A 15000-nucleotide genomic window follows, 5' to 3' on the forward strand; every position below is an offset into this window, starting at 1 on the left:
ATTTCTGCTATTTCTCCCTCCACTTCGGTGGGATCGCGGATCGTTCGCTCTGTTTCAACGGAGTAAATCACGAAGCACAATATCACAACATGCCTTTACAAATACGGAGAGAAAACACTGTCTAGTTCACGTACAGTACACAGCGTTTATGTACTGTAGCAATGATACCGTAGGTTGAAACGGCTCCTTTCTTGTGTTCCTGTGGCCAGCGGTGCCGAGGAGGCCATATTTCTCCTGCATATGAGGATGACTCCTGCCGGCCACCCTGTCACAGGAGAGTGCTTGATATAAACAAGAGATTGCTGCGACACCCAGTAATCAATATTAGGATGGCTTCACTACCAAACATCATTTGTCTCTGCGACCATTCCTTTGACCAAACGAAGCATTAATTCAAATCATAAATCTGAGCTGATTTAAATCCGGAGAGAGTGAGAGAGAGAGAGAGAGCGAGAGGGGGAGAGAGAGAGAGAGAGAGAGAGAGGGCCCCTGTCTGCCTGCCTGCCCCTAATGATTTATTTTCTACATTTCTGCGAGCGAGAGATTTGTCCATACGCAGTGACAGGTCACCTTCAAACGCCAGTGGCAGACTGTTCATCACCATGCAGACGAGCATCTCATCGCTGCGAGTAAATATTAAAGGAAAAGAATCCAATTGATTGTGGATGGGGCCGAGAGGCGTCACTGCCATATATTTCACTCAGAGAGCTAATGCTGTGGCCCGCGTACCCACACCCACTGCTGCTCTGCCAGAATTATGATTCTACAGGGAGGCTGACTGTGTAGCGGGCTGTGGGCTCAAGGTTACAATTTAAATTGTAAAAAGATAAAAACAGTTTCTTATTAGCTCCATTGCCGTAGCCTTGCTGTTCTTATTCACATTTATCTTTATTTCTGTGACCTCGTAGACATGCTTTTTTCCCCACTCTATTCTCTTGGAGTGATGACCTCAGAGCCTGTGGGTTCGGCTTTGTTCGTCTCTGCTCAGACACATCCTGTTTTCTCCAAATAAACAGTTTGGTGTCAAGTATTCCTGTTGAAATGTATTCAGCAGTCAAAGCACTTAGTATAGCAAATGAATCAAAATCACTATTTATCAATCAAAGCTTTGGGGATTACAGGCAGTCTACAATTTGTAATGGGCTCATGATTCAACTCTATATTATAATTTTCCACAATGCACTAAGTGGCTCTGTGCGATATTACAACAAAAAAAAAATCCTTCTGCATTTCTGGGCTAATAATTAATTGAAATGGCACATATTGAAAAACCAATGCTCTCACAGCAATTAAATTAGAGGCTCAGCTAATGGCTAATAGCTTTGGGAAACAGTGTTCAGGGTTTAACTTTGTATTTAACACTGTCTGTGTTGTTTGCACTTTGAAGATAAAGAGTGAGGTTTTAAATTGCATTACAGAACAAGCAGACTCACCATGCAGATGCCCTACAGTACAAAGACCTGTGTGGTAGTTATGCATGGAAATGGATGATGAAGTTGCAGTATTATGACATCTATATCCAGTTAAATATACTTCACTATAACAAGCTAAAACATACAGAAATGGCTCTTTAAAGAGGGTTTCTAAATTGTGCCAGAAAAAAAATCATTGACACAATCTTGGAGCTATTGGTGTCAATTAGGCTGGCAGTGTTTTAAGTTGAAATCCTCTTCCTTCCTATAAGGAACAGTCAGTACTGTAAGACCTCCACCAGGCTGGGCGTGGCATGGAAGAGTTCAATACAGTCGGGCTTTGGTTCAAAACAAGCTGTACCAAATCAATTGAGCAAAATTGGCTCCACACTTGCAAAAAGCTAAAATGTTTACAATTTAACGTGGTGACAATGAGATTGTCCTGTCAGCTTAATCATGCAGTACTTTTAATTAATTGGTGTCAGAGAGGCTGCTTCGGCAGGTATGTGGACTGTACTGTGTGAAATTGGTTCACCTGTGCGTGTGTATGTGTCCGTGTCCGTGTGTGTGTGAGTGTGTGTGTGTGTGTGTGTGTGCACGCGCATGTGTGTGAGTGTGTGTGTGTGTGAGTGTGAGTGAGTGTGTGTGCGCGCATGTGTGTGCGCGCGCGCGTGTGTGTGTGTGTGCGTACGTACGTATGTGTGTGAAGGGCACACTCACCGAGTGAGTTGGAGCTGAGGTCTCCGTTCTCGCAATCGACCCCATGCTGGTTGTTGCCGTGGTAGCTGCTCATCACCTCCAGCTTGATCTTCTTGACCTTCATGGCCTCGGCGATGGCAGCGTTGGCAGCCGCGGCCGCTGCTGCTGTCAGGCCTGAGGAGAGGAGGAGAGCACAGCGCTCAGACACTTTAGAGACAAACACACAGCAACAAAAACATTTGGAAAGCTCTGCCACGAATAACATCAACTGCATTTGATGCAGTCGAAATATATAAACGCCGATTTTTCACGCTTCGGCTGCTTTTTTTGATCCAGTCTCCTTGAGACTCCTTGAGATGAGATCATGATCATCGACACGTGATATTATGTCGTTTGACCTTATCGCGTTTACAATGATAATATTTGTGCGAAAGCACAGGACAAAACAATGGCGGGGAGTCTCATAAAACAACAAGTCGTTAGAAGAGGAGCCTACTTCACAGTACTCAACAAACAGCAAGACTGAGCTACTGTTTCTGTCTCACTGGCTGGTAAACATCTCATGACATTGACTGGCTTCCCAGCAGGTTATCATGCTGATGAGATGTTCTCTTGTGTGGGTGATTGTTATGAATGTGTTGACGACTGTATCTCTCCACACCACTATATTGATGTCTTTGTGCTTTGATGGGAACAGATGGAGTCAGGATAACACACATGCAATGACATGATGCCATTATTTCTGTCTGCAAATAAACTGTATGTACTGTGTGTGTATGTGTGTGTGTGTATGTACTGTGTGTGTGTGTGTGTGTGTGTGTGTGTGTGTGTGCGTGTGTGCGTGTGTGTGTGTGTGTGTGTGTGTGTGTGTGTGTGTGTGTGTGTGTGTGTGTGTGTGTGTGTACTTGTTGAGGCAATTTCAATGATACCGTCTAATGTATTCATCAGATCTAACCCCACTGTCACACAAACTGAATAATGACTAACATTGCTATTCAAATTCTTTATGGCTACAGAGTACACCTCATAATAACTGGGGTATTGTGCGTTTCATTGCCTTGCAAGGCTAGTCGTGGAGCAGATTAGGGAAAATCCTAAAAACTTAGGATTCAATGTTATTTTCACTACTTCTGAATGAAGAATGCTCACTCTTGAGAGAGATAAGGGTGATTGAAATGCAATTAGTCAAACATTTTTTGATAATAGAATTAAATCACGGTTTCCAGTCAATTCCATGTATTTCGGTTGTCTTTCAAATACCCTGATACTGTACAGTATGTGCTGCTGTGTGTTTTACAGAGTGATGACTGGTGACCCTCAAGGATCAAGAGGACGTGATACTATATGAAGTTTGATTTTACAGACACATAGACGCGGGGCACGCTCTCCCAGGCAAAGACAGACCATAAAATGAAGATGTCATCGCTGCTGTTTCAATGTTCTCCGTTTATAAAACATGACTGAAATCTTTATTCATGAGGCTGTAAACAACCGGGACAGACACCAAGTCTCATCTAGGCCCTCACAGCCTGGATAGGGCCGTCTCTGAGGACTCTCCTAACCCGGTCACAGCAACACCATCGCAGGGTGAACACGTGCACTTCTACAGCACCGTTACTATAATCAACCATGACTATGATACAGTATAATCTGCCCTTTACTGAAGCGTTTTATGTTTGGTATTTAGGTTGGCCTTGCACTTCATGCAGAACACGTCAATACATGCGTTTATCATCGCTTAGCTGTCAGACATCTCACAGACGTCCCGAGAGCAGTTATTAGCTATGCGTCTGAGGGGAGACTAGTGTACAAGGAGAGGCAGAAATCGAACATGTGGCTCGAGAAACACACACACGCACACACACGCACACACACACACACACACACACACACACACACACACACACACACACACACACACACACACACACACACACCAGCACGGACACCCTCTCCTCTCCTCTCCAGCTGATAGGCAGATGGCGAGAGCTACTGTGAGCCACTGACATGTAGGTGCATATAATTTAAAGCCTTGTTTGCATCTTAAAATACATCAGTACCATATTGACGTACAGTATACATCATGTCAGAGTGGGCCCTCTCGTTTGCAGTGGGCCCTGGCTGCTGTTCCATATGCATAGGGAGGACAAAAAACCCACAGCGCTGAGCTCATAAGAAGGTGCTACTTCTCCACATAATGAATGTGGCCTCTGCCCAGACTGAAGGTCAACTTTCATTTATGTATAATGGCGGAGAGTCAACTGTTTTCCAAATGAGACGTATGCAGAACAGAATGCAAAGTAAATATTGAAATCACCTCTGGGTTGTTTGTGTGATAAATTCCGCCACAAATCAGCCACCGCTCAGAGTAGTTTGAATACGGGAATGGCCTTCTCTGAGGCTATGTGATGTATGCTTTGGTGTGAGCATTTATTTCAGCTTCAGTGGAGAATAAAGAATTGTAAATAGAAACCAGATGTAACCAAAAATTATTGTTTGCTTAGATCAATCTAATCTCAAACCAAAACATTTGAAGACCAGTTGGTTAATTATGCCAAGAGTAACTCGAGCTCTGAAATGATTAATAATAAAACCTATCCAGTCAAGTCAGTGTCATCGGAGTCAGCAGGTTGGAAACAGGTACAGTAGGTTGATCCCTGCTTCATTTGCCATCTATCATCCTGCTGCCGCCCCCCACCTCATCCGTAACTACGTGACAGACTCCATAAATCGAAGCCTTTGTTCTTATAATTGTTTAATTTCACCAGATCAATTGTCACAGCGTCGTAACGTACACCGCACTACGGTACATCTAATGAGGCTGCGTCAAGATCTCGGGTGCAGAGCAACAAGTCTATTAAGGTACTAGACGTCTTCACGCCGATGAGCCCCATGCACCTCAACGCTCATCTGCATTCATTACTATGCAAACAAAACAATCCCACTTTTCATATTTTTTTTTTTTTTTTTCAAAGTCACCTTTAAAATCCAGCTACCACATATCTGTCTCGGTGCTCTTCCGAGACACAGGCAGGATCCTCTGGCCACTGACACACACAGCACATGAAGGTTGCGTGTGTGGATCGGCACCACCAGTCGGAGGCAGAGCAGGGAACATTTCAACAAATGGAGAATAGCGTGGCACTGTCACATGGAGAGCACAAAACAGCAAATAACAGAGACAAGGTCTGATGGTAGCCCTTGGAGCAGCTGTCATATTAAATAATAATGAAGGATCTATTAATATGCAAAGGAAGCAGCAGCAGACTGGCTTAACGCTGTCATGCCTCTGCATATTGTCAGGATCTTCATCATTAATTAACATGCTAGCTGCCCCATACCTGCGCCAATGTCAGAACATTCTTACAACAAACACCCCGATGCATGTGCCCTCCTCCGCAACTGACGGGAATCATTAAATTAAAATCAGATTAACTTCACATCAGTACACAAAAGACAGACTTTACGGCTTTCTCTCTGGCAGCGATAAAGAATTACCCCGCGCTTATCTGTTGTGTTTCTGTCTCTGTGCCGCTGCACTACGGGCAGCGCTGAAACCACACTTATTTATCAGACGGGGGGGTTAAGCAGAGAGGAGACAGTCCATGTCAATGAGCATGGGCGCTTAATTTTATGCATGGGCTGGTGGCGGCGCGGCAGTGACAAACTGGGGTTGGGAGCTGGCACGACTCTTAGGTACACCGCCGCACTTGAACTGTGCAATTCGCATCATGACAAATTTAGTATCAATTACAGTGTGCACAATCCTTACAGCCAGCAGTGGACTAGAAGGGAGTGGGGGGGGGGGGGGGGGGAGGGGGGGTGAAGACACTAAATTACCTGGTGTTTCAAACAGGATAAGTGTCCTGTTCTAAGAAGATGTTTGATCGTTACAGAATTTGATAATCCACACTTGTCCTTGACATGCTTCTTGTAAAGCATCGAAGACTGCTAAGAAGAACTACTGTGCCTGACTTGTGATAAAATGGCAGCTTGTTCCTCCACGTTACAACATCAGTACTACCCTAACCACTCTGTACAGTATGCTGTGACTGTCATTATCTTTGAGGACATACTAGTACACTATGTTCTCTGGTGAGCTATAGGTGACATTCATTTGTCTAATAGTAAATGCTGCTCTCCTGGTGTTTTTTTTCAGAGGGGGATGCCATGACAGCCATACCCAGGACATAACTGAATTATATTGAAGCTGGTGCTTAAGTAGTGGCCAGAGTGTGAGTGGATACTGTTCAAAACCCTCTCCACTCTAAAGGAGATGTCATCTCAGTGTGGTGTCAGTCCACAGCAAATAATCTGATTTGGGGGCCAATCTGCCTGTAATGCATCAGCAACTGGAAAGACTCCAGAGCAACTCTCCTGGGGGGCATGCACACACACACACACACACACACACACACACACACACACACACACACACACACACACAGACACACACACACACACACAAAGGCTGTTTCATTAAATGGAAACCTAAGAATATTAATATGTTCTCCCCTAAATGGAACTCATGTCAAGGGCAAAACATACATATGTAAACAATCTATCTCACATAAAACTGTGTTTCATGACTTTCATTACAGAGTCACTGTTTGGAGAGAACATACGGTACATGAAGATTACATGTTGGGTAAACAATGACACTGATAAAGAAGTCACCCTTTTCAAAAGAAAACTCATTGGCTGAGCAATATCTGTGACCCTTTTAAAGCTTGCTCTGGGGAATTAAAACAAACAAAACCCCAAAATAGAATTAATATTACAGTGAGTGAAGCTTCCATGCATTAGTTATGGCAGTTCACTTGACCCCAGGCAAGTTAGAAGATTGTGTTGCTGGACGATTTGCGGTATTTGATGCCAGGGGAGGCTGGTGGAGGTAGAAATCGGAGGACGGGCTCATTGTAATGCATGGAGCGGAATGAGAAATGGGATACCGTTCCTCATTCCGTTCCATGCATTACAATGAGCCCGTCCTCCGATTTCTACCTCCACCCAGCCTCCCCTGTTTGATGCATGGCATCATTGGGAGATTTCTGCCTAATTTTGGTTAAATGGTAAATGGCTCAGCAGTGACGGGGAACCTGGGTAGTCAGCAGAGAAACCAGCAGGCAGTTCATTTGCAAATCTAACATCAGGAGTGAAATGACATGCTGCGGTGTACAAAACATCTCATGGAGTGTTTCCCCTATTCTCTCCTCTATTCTCTTTTTTACAGCGAGAATTAAATGGTGCAGTGCTTTTTCAAGTGCATTGAATCACATAATATTTGGTCATGCTTAACGGGGGAACCATCAGCTCAAAACCTCACATGATACACCGATATGGATTAAAGGACTTGACACCTGAAATAACCATTTATGACAGTTTAGAGCATGTCAGATTTATGATCGATCAATTAATGTGTTTAGACATGAGCAGAGATAAGCATTAGAGAGCTAGTTAGATACTAGGCATTTTAAATAGTTATTGATGTGTTATTACATTGGCATAACTTTGTAACAAACATGTTCATCATAGGTTATATGAAATCATTGTACCCAAATCAAACCATAATAGTTTATTCATTAGTGGACACTTAGCGGAAAAGTTCTATCTATTGCCACACACAGAAAGAAATAGACCCAGTTACGAGGGGACCAAAAACCTCAATTACTTTATCTCTCTCCCCTGAATACCCCGACTAAATGTCAAGATCATACGTTCCCTCAGGGCTTTAAAGGGGTGATATCAAAAGGCTTTTCTGTTGCTTTATGTTCCACTAAATAAAACTGGACGTTCTCATCTTTGTCCTGTTCTATGTTCCGCATGGCCTTTAACTTCCCCATTTCCAATAAGACACAGATAGTCTGTGACCTCACCCCACTCCCAGAGTTCAAAGCGGCTCTTGTCTGTGAGCCTCCATTGTTAAGAATGGCCCAATCTGTGTCTGCTATTGAATATCAAACATTTCTGAGACGGTGCGCTTTCCCTCGCTTAGAAACATTCCCATGCTGTTTTTGAGAGATGGGACAATATGTCGGTAAGGTATAGATAGACAGCTTCTCAAATCTGTTCAAACATGACAAATATTCCAGGCAAACGTGTAGATTGCAAGACAACAAAGCACTATAATTGTCTGCAGTAGTAATTTTAAAATGGCAGTTGCTGGTTGCTGTATGTACTTAAAACGAAGAGTTAAGAGAACCTAACACCGGCACAATATTATTAAAGACATAAAAAAAAACAGAGAGCTGAATATGTAAATCAGAGCACTTACAGCGACTAACATCAAAGCAGTTACAATGAAACCAGCCACAAATAGAACAAAAGCATTAGCTGCAATAAGACATGCCCCGGGGTAAGTTAGGGCACAAACGGTTGTTGTTGATTCTCGTGGCGATAAGCTTGCTTTAGCATCACCACTGCCTATGTACATATACCAGTGAAGTGGATTTAATCGCGCTAATTAGAATGCTCTCAAGGCAAAATGCAACATCTACTGAAATAATCTAAGAGAAAATAACTCCACTCCAATTTATTCTCCCTCTCTCCATTTGAGGGTGGTGGTAGGGGGGGTGGGGGGGTGGGGGGGGGGTCTGTTTTTAGTATAGGAGCGAATGTCTGGTGTCTGGTGGTTGTGTGCATATGTCACTTCGGTCTGGTTGCCATTTAGAAGACAAGCAGTGGGATGCTGTGAAGCCACTGGCAGAGAGAGGGATGGAGAGATGGAGGGATGGAGGGATGGGGTGAGGATTGTATGATTGTGTGTAAGAAGAGGTCTGGAGTGGGAAAAGGGAGTGGCTTTTGAGGGGTGGGAATAGGGAGAAAAGTTGAGAGGGGTTGTGTGTGTGTGTGTGTGTGTGTGTGTGTGTGTGTGCGTGTGTGCGTGTGTGCGTGCGTGCGTGCGTGCGTGCGTGCGTGCGTGCGTGCGTGCGTGCGTGCGTGTGTGGGTGGTGGGAGAGAGAGGCCTGAGAACTACCATACCTGAGGATGGGATCATGCCAGGGGACATGAGGCCGGGGACAGAGTGGGGCATGATGTGGGGGTTCTCTGGTGATGTCACACTCTGGGACCTCTTGGGAGGCCTGCCCGGTCTGGAGCTGAAAGAAAGAGAAGGTAAGGAGGAACGGAGAGAGAAAGAGAGAGAGAGAATGAGGAAGAAAGAGAGAGAGAGAATGAGGAAGAAAGAGAAAGAAAGAAAGAAAGAAAGAAAGAGAAAGAAAGAAAGAAAGAAAGAAAGAAAGAAAGAAAGAAAGAAAGAGAGAGAGAGAGAGAGAGAGAGGGACAAAGAGAAGGGGGTAGTGGAGAGGGGAAAGAAGGGGTGAGAGGGAGAGTGAGAGTGTGTGGGGGAAGGAGGGGATGGGGTGTTAACATTTGGACCACTCCAGAATGCAATTCCATTCCAAAGAGCTAACATGTACTGTAAATAAATTTAGTTTCAAGGACAGTTGCTTTCTGCAGCTCAACATAATAGACTTCCATAACTAATTAGATTACACGGTGAATTCATTTCCTTTATTGAAGATCAACCACTTTCTGATGCATAATTCATAACCCGTACCTCGTTACCTGCTCCTCCGTATTAATATCCCCACACTGTTTGAATTGCCTCGTCTGCATATGCTAAAATCCAGTACTCGGCCCTCGGCCTGGAAATTACATGTTAACTTGTTATAATTATTGCAGTCAGGCCACTATTGATTTATGAGACTTTTAAAAACCAAATATGTGTAGTTCTGGTAATGAATGATATTTTAAGGTTCTTCAGGAAATTAAAAGGCAATGGCTGCCTGAGGAAATGTTCTGCTTGCTTGATTTCATACGCGTCTTAGCTGGGAGGTGGTGTGACAAGAGTGATTCAGACCTGTTGGACGTTTCTGATGGGGGAGTTTTATTACTCCAAACGAGGGGCACAGATCCAGCCGTGATAAATGACTGTGCCAGCTTGCTGTGCAGGAGAAAAAGGTCTCCAACGCTCATACATCCCTGTATCTACACACATCTTACTCCTTCACTTATTAATACGCTTTGTATTACAATCAATATCTACTTTCGCTGGCTTAGTTACAGACCAGGAAGAGCCTATGGGCCCATATTAAACAGTATGATCACATAATCAAGGTTCAGGATTCTACACGCCACATTCCTTATGAACAAGGAACCCGGTGTCTTTGCTGAAGATTAATTGCTAAGTCATGACACCAGTGACATATTGCTTCATGCATTATTTCAGTTAAAATAGTCCATTTTAAGCAATGCTACTCTTCTCTTTTTCCACATAAGACTGACATGATGTATTGCACGCCATCTTTGCGATACCACAGATAGGTAATATGAGGTTACAGTACATTATCAACATGTACAATTGAAAGAGTAATCTTCCACTTTGGCTTAAAAAATAAATAAAAAAATGAAGAGAATTTACTAAGTAGTGCTATCAACAACTGTTTAGCATTGGGAGAATTACACTCAATTCAATTCCCATTGGATGTTTCCACAGTGATAAAAGGTCCTATACAGTGTGGTGTGTCAGTACAGACGTTACACTGTCTCAGCAGTTTAATCTATTCAGCCTCTTCTTTATGGGAGGTTTATTTACCTCAGTGCAGCTAATGGAATGAAAGATGCACAGTGTGTATCTTTGTGAGCTGGCACTCTCTGCCTCACAGTGGCTGGTGGCTGGGGATGATTCAGGACTAAATGTCGTGCCTTATCAGACTGTGTCATTTTGGTAGAGAAAATAACACACGAGAGAGAGAGAAGGAGAGAGAGAGAGAGAGAGAGAGAGAGAGAGAGAGAAGGAGAGAGAGAGAGAAAGAGAGAGATAGAAAGAGCAAACGAACAAATGAGTGCCCGCTGAACCTAGGGACGTCTGGAAACGTAATTCCTATTTCTATAGAAGCACCTCTTTGATCTTATGAGAGGGGGAGATCGCAGACAGTTTTGCTGTCATCACTTTCACTTGTACTCCGGTTGAATAATTTATGAAAGACCTCAATAGAGGGCATGTGATGGGTAAAAGCCTTTTTTTCAACAATACTAAAGGCAGAAAAACTCAAATGGACAAAAAATGTCACATCGACTTTAGATACGGCCAGAGGATCTGGCCCTGGGTACAAAGAAACAGTTTAGTAAAAGCACTGTTTATATTGGCCAGAGGAATATCTGTCTGTGTGTCTACAGGGAAAGCATTTCAGCCTGATGTAGTGGACAACACAGCAATAGCCAGAGGTGGAAGCTTTAGCATAGGACACTGATGCTAACAATGGTAGCAACAGTGGCAACTGAACATTGTGGCCAAGAACATATTACTGTTAACATGGCTGTGTGTGCTGTTTAAACCCCACTGTTGATCATATAGATCATAATATGATAAAGGGCCTTGGCTGATACTATTGAAAGTCCTGTTGAACCCTCCCCAGGGATCATTAGACGAGCTCAGCACATTTCTAGCATCACTAGTAGCTCCTCCTCTACACATGATTGGCCTGTATGGGCCCATTCTCTGGGTTCACAGTAGAACTCAACCTGGCCCAAAACAAAAGAGCCAGGCTATTTGTCAAGCAGCAGATGCTGATTCTCTAAATAGCCTGGCACAGAAACTCTTCCAAACTAGGCCATTATTGTAGGAAGGAGATGGTTATCATTGGAATTTTGTTTCTATTTGGTTCCATCCTATTCTTTTCTTCTGAAAGGTTCCATCACGCAGCTGCTTGATTGGTTCATACTGTTATTGGAGGTTAAGCATCACATGACAATATCCCCTTACTCATGTTATGTTAATGCCATAGATAATCAGGGGTCTTATATCTCTGGCTTCAATTTCGGAAACAAAATAGACCCCACCAGTCCCGGTCGGCCGGGCCACAAATATGTTACACATCTAGGAATTCTCTCGTTTTTTGTTTTGCTACCATGGAGAAAAGAAAATAGCGCTGAACTTTCCCTGAACCAGACTTCCTTTAATGGACTGGGTCTGTGTTGACCCAGCAGAGCACACTGGAACCTGATACTATCCAACACACTACGCTGCACAGGCAATCAGATTACACAGGGCCCAACAATACACTCTGCACAGGTCCAATTTCAATGCAACAATGCAATAAAAGCACAATAATGAAATTAAAGTTCTCACCCTCTTTACAGGAAGCCGACATGAGGTGATACACATAATAACACATATATTAACCATACATCAGATATCTGAATGGCTTTAGATGTTATGGCACAATTCTGACATCCACTATCAGCCTTTTTTGTCGACAAAAGCAATGAATGGGATCCTATTACGCAGAATGACGTGAGCGGAGCGATTATGATCTGTTATAAATCAATCCCAACCACAAAATGATGTATTTAGTCCAAGTAAGCAAGCGCTGCCTGACATGGTCTTGTTACACAGAGTCATCTAATAGCCACATCTACAGCTACCATTGATTAGGTCATCAATCCAGTCAAGTCAATGTGTGTTAAAAGTTTACAGGAGAAAAAAAAATTATCACTATATTACGCTATATTATTTTGTGTTGTCTGGAATTGAGCCATTAACCTTTTATCTCTCTCTTTTGTTTGACGTCTCCAAAAGGTAAGGATGAAGATATTTATTCCATTTCCGCCCAGTCGGCCAAAACAAGCAAGTGAATCATTCCGTCTCGGGCTTGTGTAAACAAAAGGCCTCTCCAGGTCTCTGCCAATCAGGCCTTATAAAATATTAACCCAATGTCATTGCCCTTTTAAAATCTCTCACCTAGAATTCCCTAATTGTTCCTTTTCTTTATCTCTCCAGAGCAGAGAGTAAATAAATTAACAAAATAGCTTTTATCGCCCTGAGTAACCTTTTAACTGAGGGATTATCTGGGGTTTATTTTTCATTTCTCTCACGGCGATAGCAGAGCATGCCCCATTGATTGGTTTGCAGAGGTGGTAACCAGCGATGAAAACAAGGTCTTATTGATAGAACAAAGCAGCTCTTTACCTTCTAACGGAATGGTCAAAGGCACCCACAAGCCTTTCTAACAGCGGCCGAATACGCTGAATTTATATATTTGATGCCGTTCAATCAAAGTGCTCTAATACGCACACGATTTGTCTGTGTTTGGTGAAAGACAGGAATAACATGCACAGGTATAAATAACTAGCAATTTACAATCCAGATAAGATAAGGTTGTTGGTCGAGGGGAAACAATCTCTAATGAAATGTTTAACTTTAATAATGGAATGGATTGCATCTTTTGGAGTGAATTTTACAGAAGCAACCTAGTGTTCCTTATTATCTTTGTTTGATACCATAAACATATTTCGGAAAACAGTCATGTAAATTGATCGAAAAGAATAAACCTTTGTGAGACAACTTCTTCTATCCCTGCTCCAAACCAGGGAATGATTTAGTTTTCCACACAGTGTCTAAACCCTTAGAGGTAATAATATCACAAAGGGTCACACAGTGATGCATGGGAATGCATTCATCCATCCATCTTTTTCATCCATCCATCCATCCATCCTCACCCCCATCTTTTTTATCTGTGTCTGGATTTGCATTGAGCCTCTGTTGGTTTATCTCAATCAGCTTTTCCTTGCACCTGTCAAATAGTCCCTCGTACAGGTAACCACGTCTCCCTTATCAGATCCAGATAGCTGGATTATTGTGTGTGAGAGTGTGTGAGCACTTTATATCAAAAAACCTCCCATTCTTTTGTATTAGCAGGCGGAACAGCTGCATCCGTTGGTAAACTGTGAACTTTTGTTGCGGAACAATATATCACAGATCAAATGCAGCGGAATCAAAGGAGGGAGAGAGTTAGCATCAATCCCACTAAAAACCCCTTTTAAAGCACTGCCTGTCCTCAGATCCCTGGGCAGGCCAGCCTATGGTGTTCAGATCAGATGTATGAAAGAGCAGGAGCTGTGAGAGTGGGTGCCTTCCTGGTGCCTTTGTTTGTGGTCAGGTCTGATTAGAGCCATGGTGGCTGGGGTTATCGGATAGCATGTTGGTGCAGTGTTGGTCCTTCCTCTGTCTTTATTTACCTAACTGTAAAAGTACGTCTGTCACGACACCAGAGAGCCAGGCTGGTTCAAGCCCTCTTAGAACTTCCTATGGAAATCAAACGCTATTTGAAACCTCTCAACTGTGAAGAAAAAAAAAAGAAGACATCTAAGAAAAGATAGAACATGATAAATTGCTGATTATTCTAATGCATCATTAATGGTAAATGCTGATTTTATAAACGTTCTGTACATCCCATTATTGCAAAGCCTTAGATTGTTCAGTATCATTTCTACAGCCTCTGATAATGAGTAAGCAGACTTTTTACATCATGGGAATTGATGAGGAACGCCTAATTGGTTGACTTTTCCATGCCTAATGGATGATTCTCTTAATTAAAAAGATACTGTACCAAATGTTATAAATCAGATAGGGCTTAAAGTAAACGCAGTTAATCAAACGTATGAGAATGAAGAGTTCCAGGAAAGCATAAATGAGATTGGTAGATATGATTTCTCCCCAATATTTATTAATTGCAAGTCCCTTTGGTTAGCAAAACAGAACAGGTCTTATCTTCAAACTGTGAGGAAATTTCATCTAAGCACTCTGACTGATCTCTCGTTTTCATGAACTGCGATGCATATGAAACAAGTCTTCAAAACAAGGCTTTAAAAACTTACCCAGTCAGGGTGCCTTTGAGGATATTTAATTAAAATCTAATCCTGCATTCATTAAGGCTCACATAAATTAAGCTGTCATTCATAAGATTTATGGATTCTCATTTGCATATTGCATACAATTCATCAATTACTCAAGTATGAAAGGAGCGCATTTCCCTTGGAGCTGCCTGCTAGCCTGCCAACATTTGAAATGAGAGAAAGAGCAGGACTGTCAGGCATTCAGCACAAA

General features: G+C 42.8%; 1 protein-coding gene across 1 annotated transcript in view; it reads right to left on the reverse strand.

Annotated features, from left to right (window-relative positions):
• Positions 1 to 15000, reverse strand: part of dachd (dachshund d) — a 93764-nt gene that overhangs the window by 37873 nt on the left and 40891 nt on the right. Inside the window, exons 2-3 of the mRNA XM_083681578.1 lie at positions 9093 to 9208; positions 2133 to 2285 (exon numbers count right to left, since the gene is read on the reverse strand). Of these exons, the coding sequence (XP_083537704.1) occupies positions 2133 to 2285; positions 9093 to 9208 (269 nt within the window). The remainder of the gene's footprint in view (positions 1 to 2132; positions 2286 to 9092; positions 9209 to 15000) is intronic.

This window comes from Argentina silus (genome assembly GCF_951799395.1).
Source record: "Argentina silus genome assembly, chromosome: 12".
Classification (NCBI taxonomy): domain Eukaryota; kingdom Metazoa; phylum Chordata; class Actinopteri; order Argentiniformes; family Argentinidae; genus Argentina; species Argentina silus.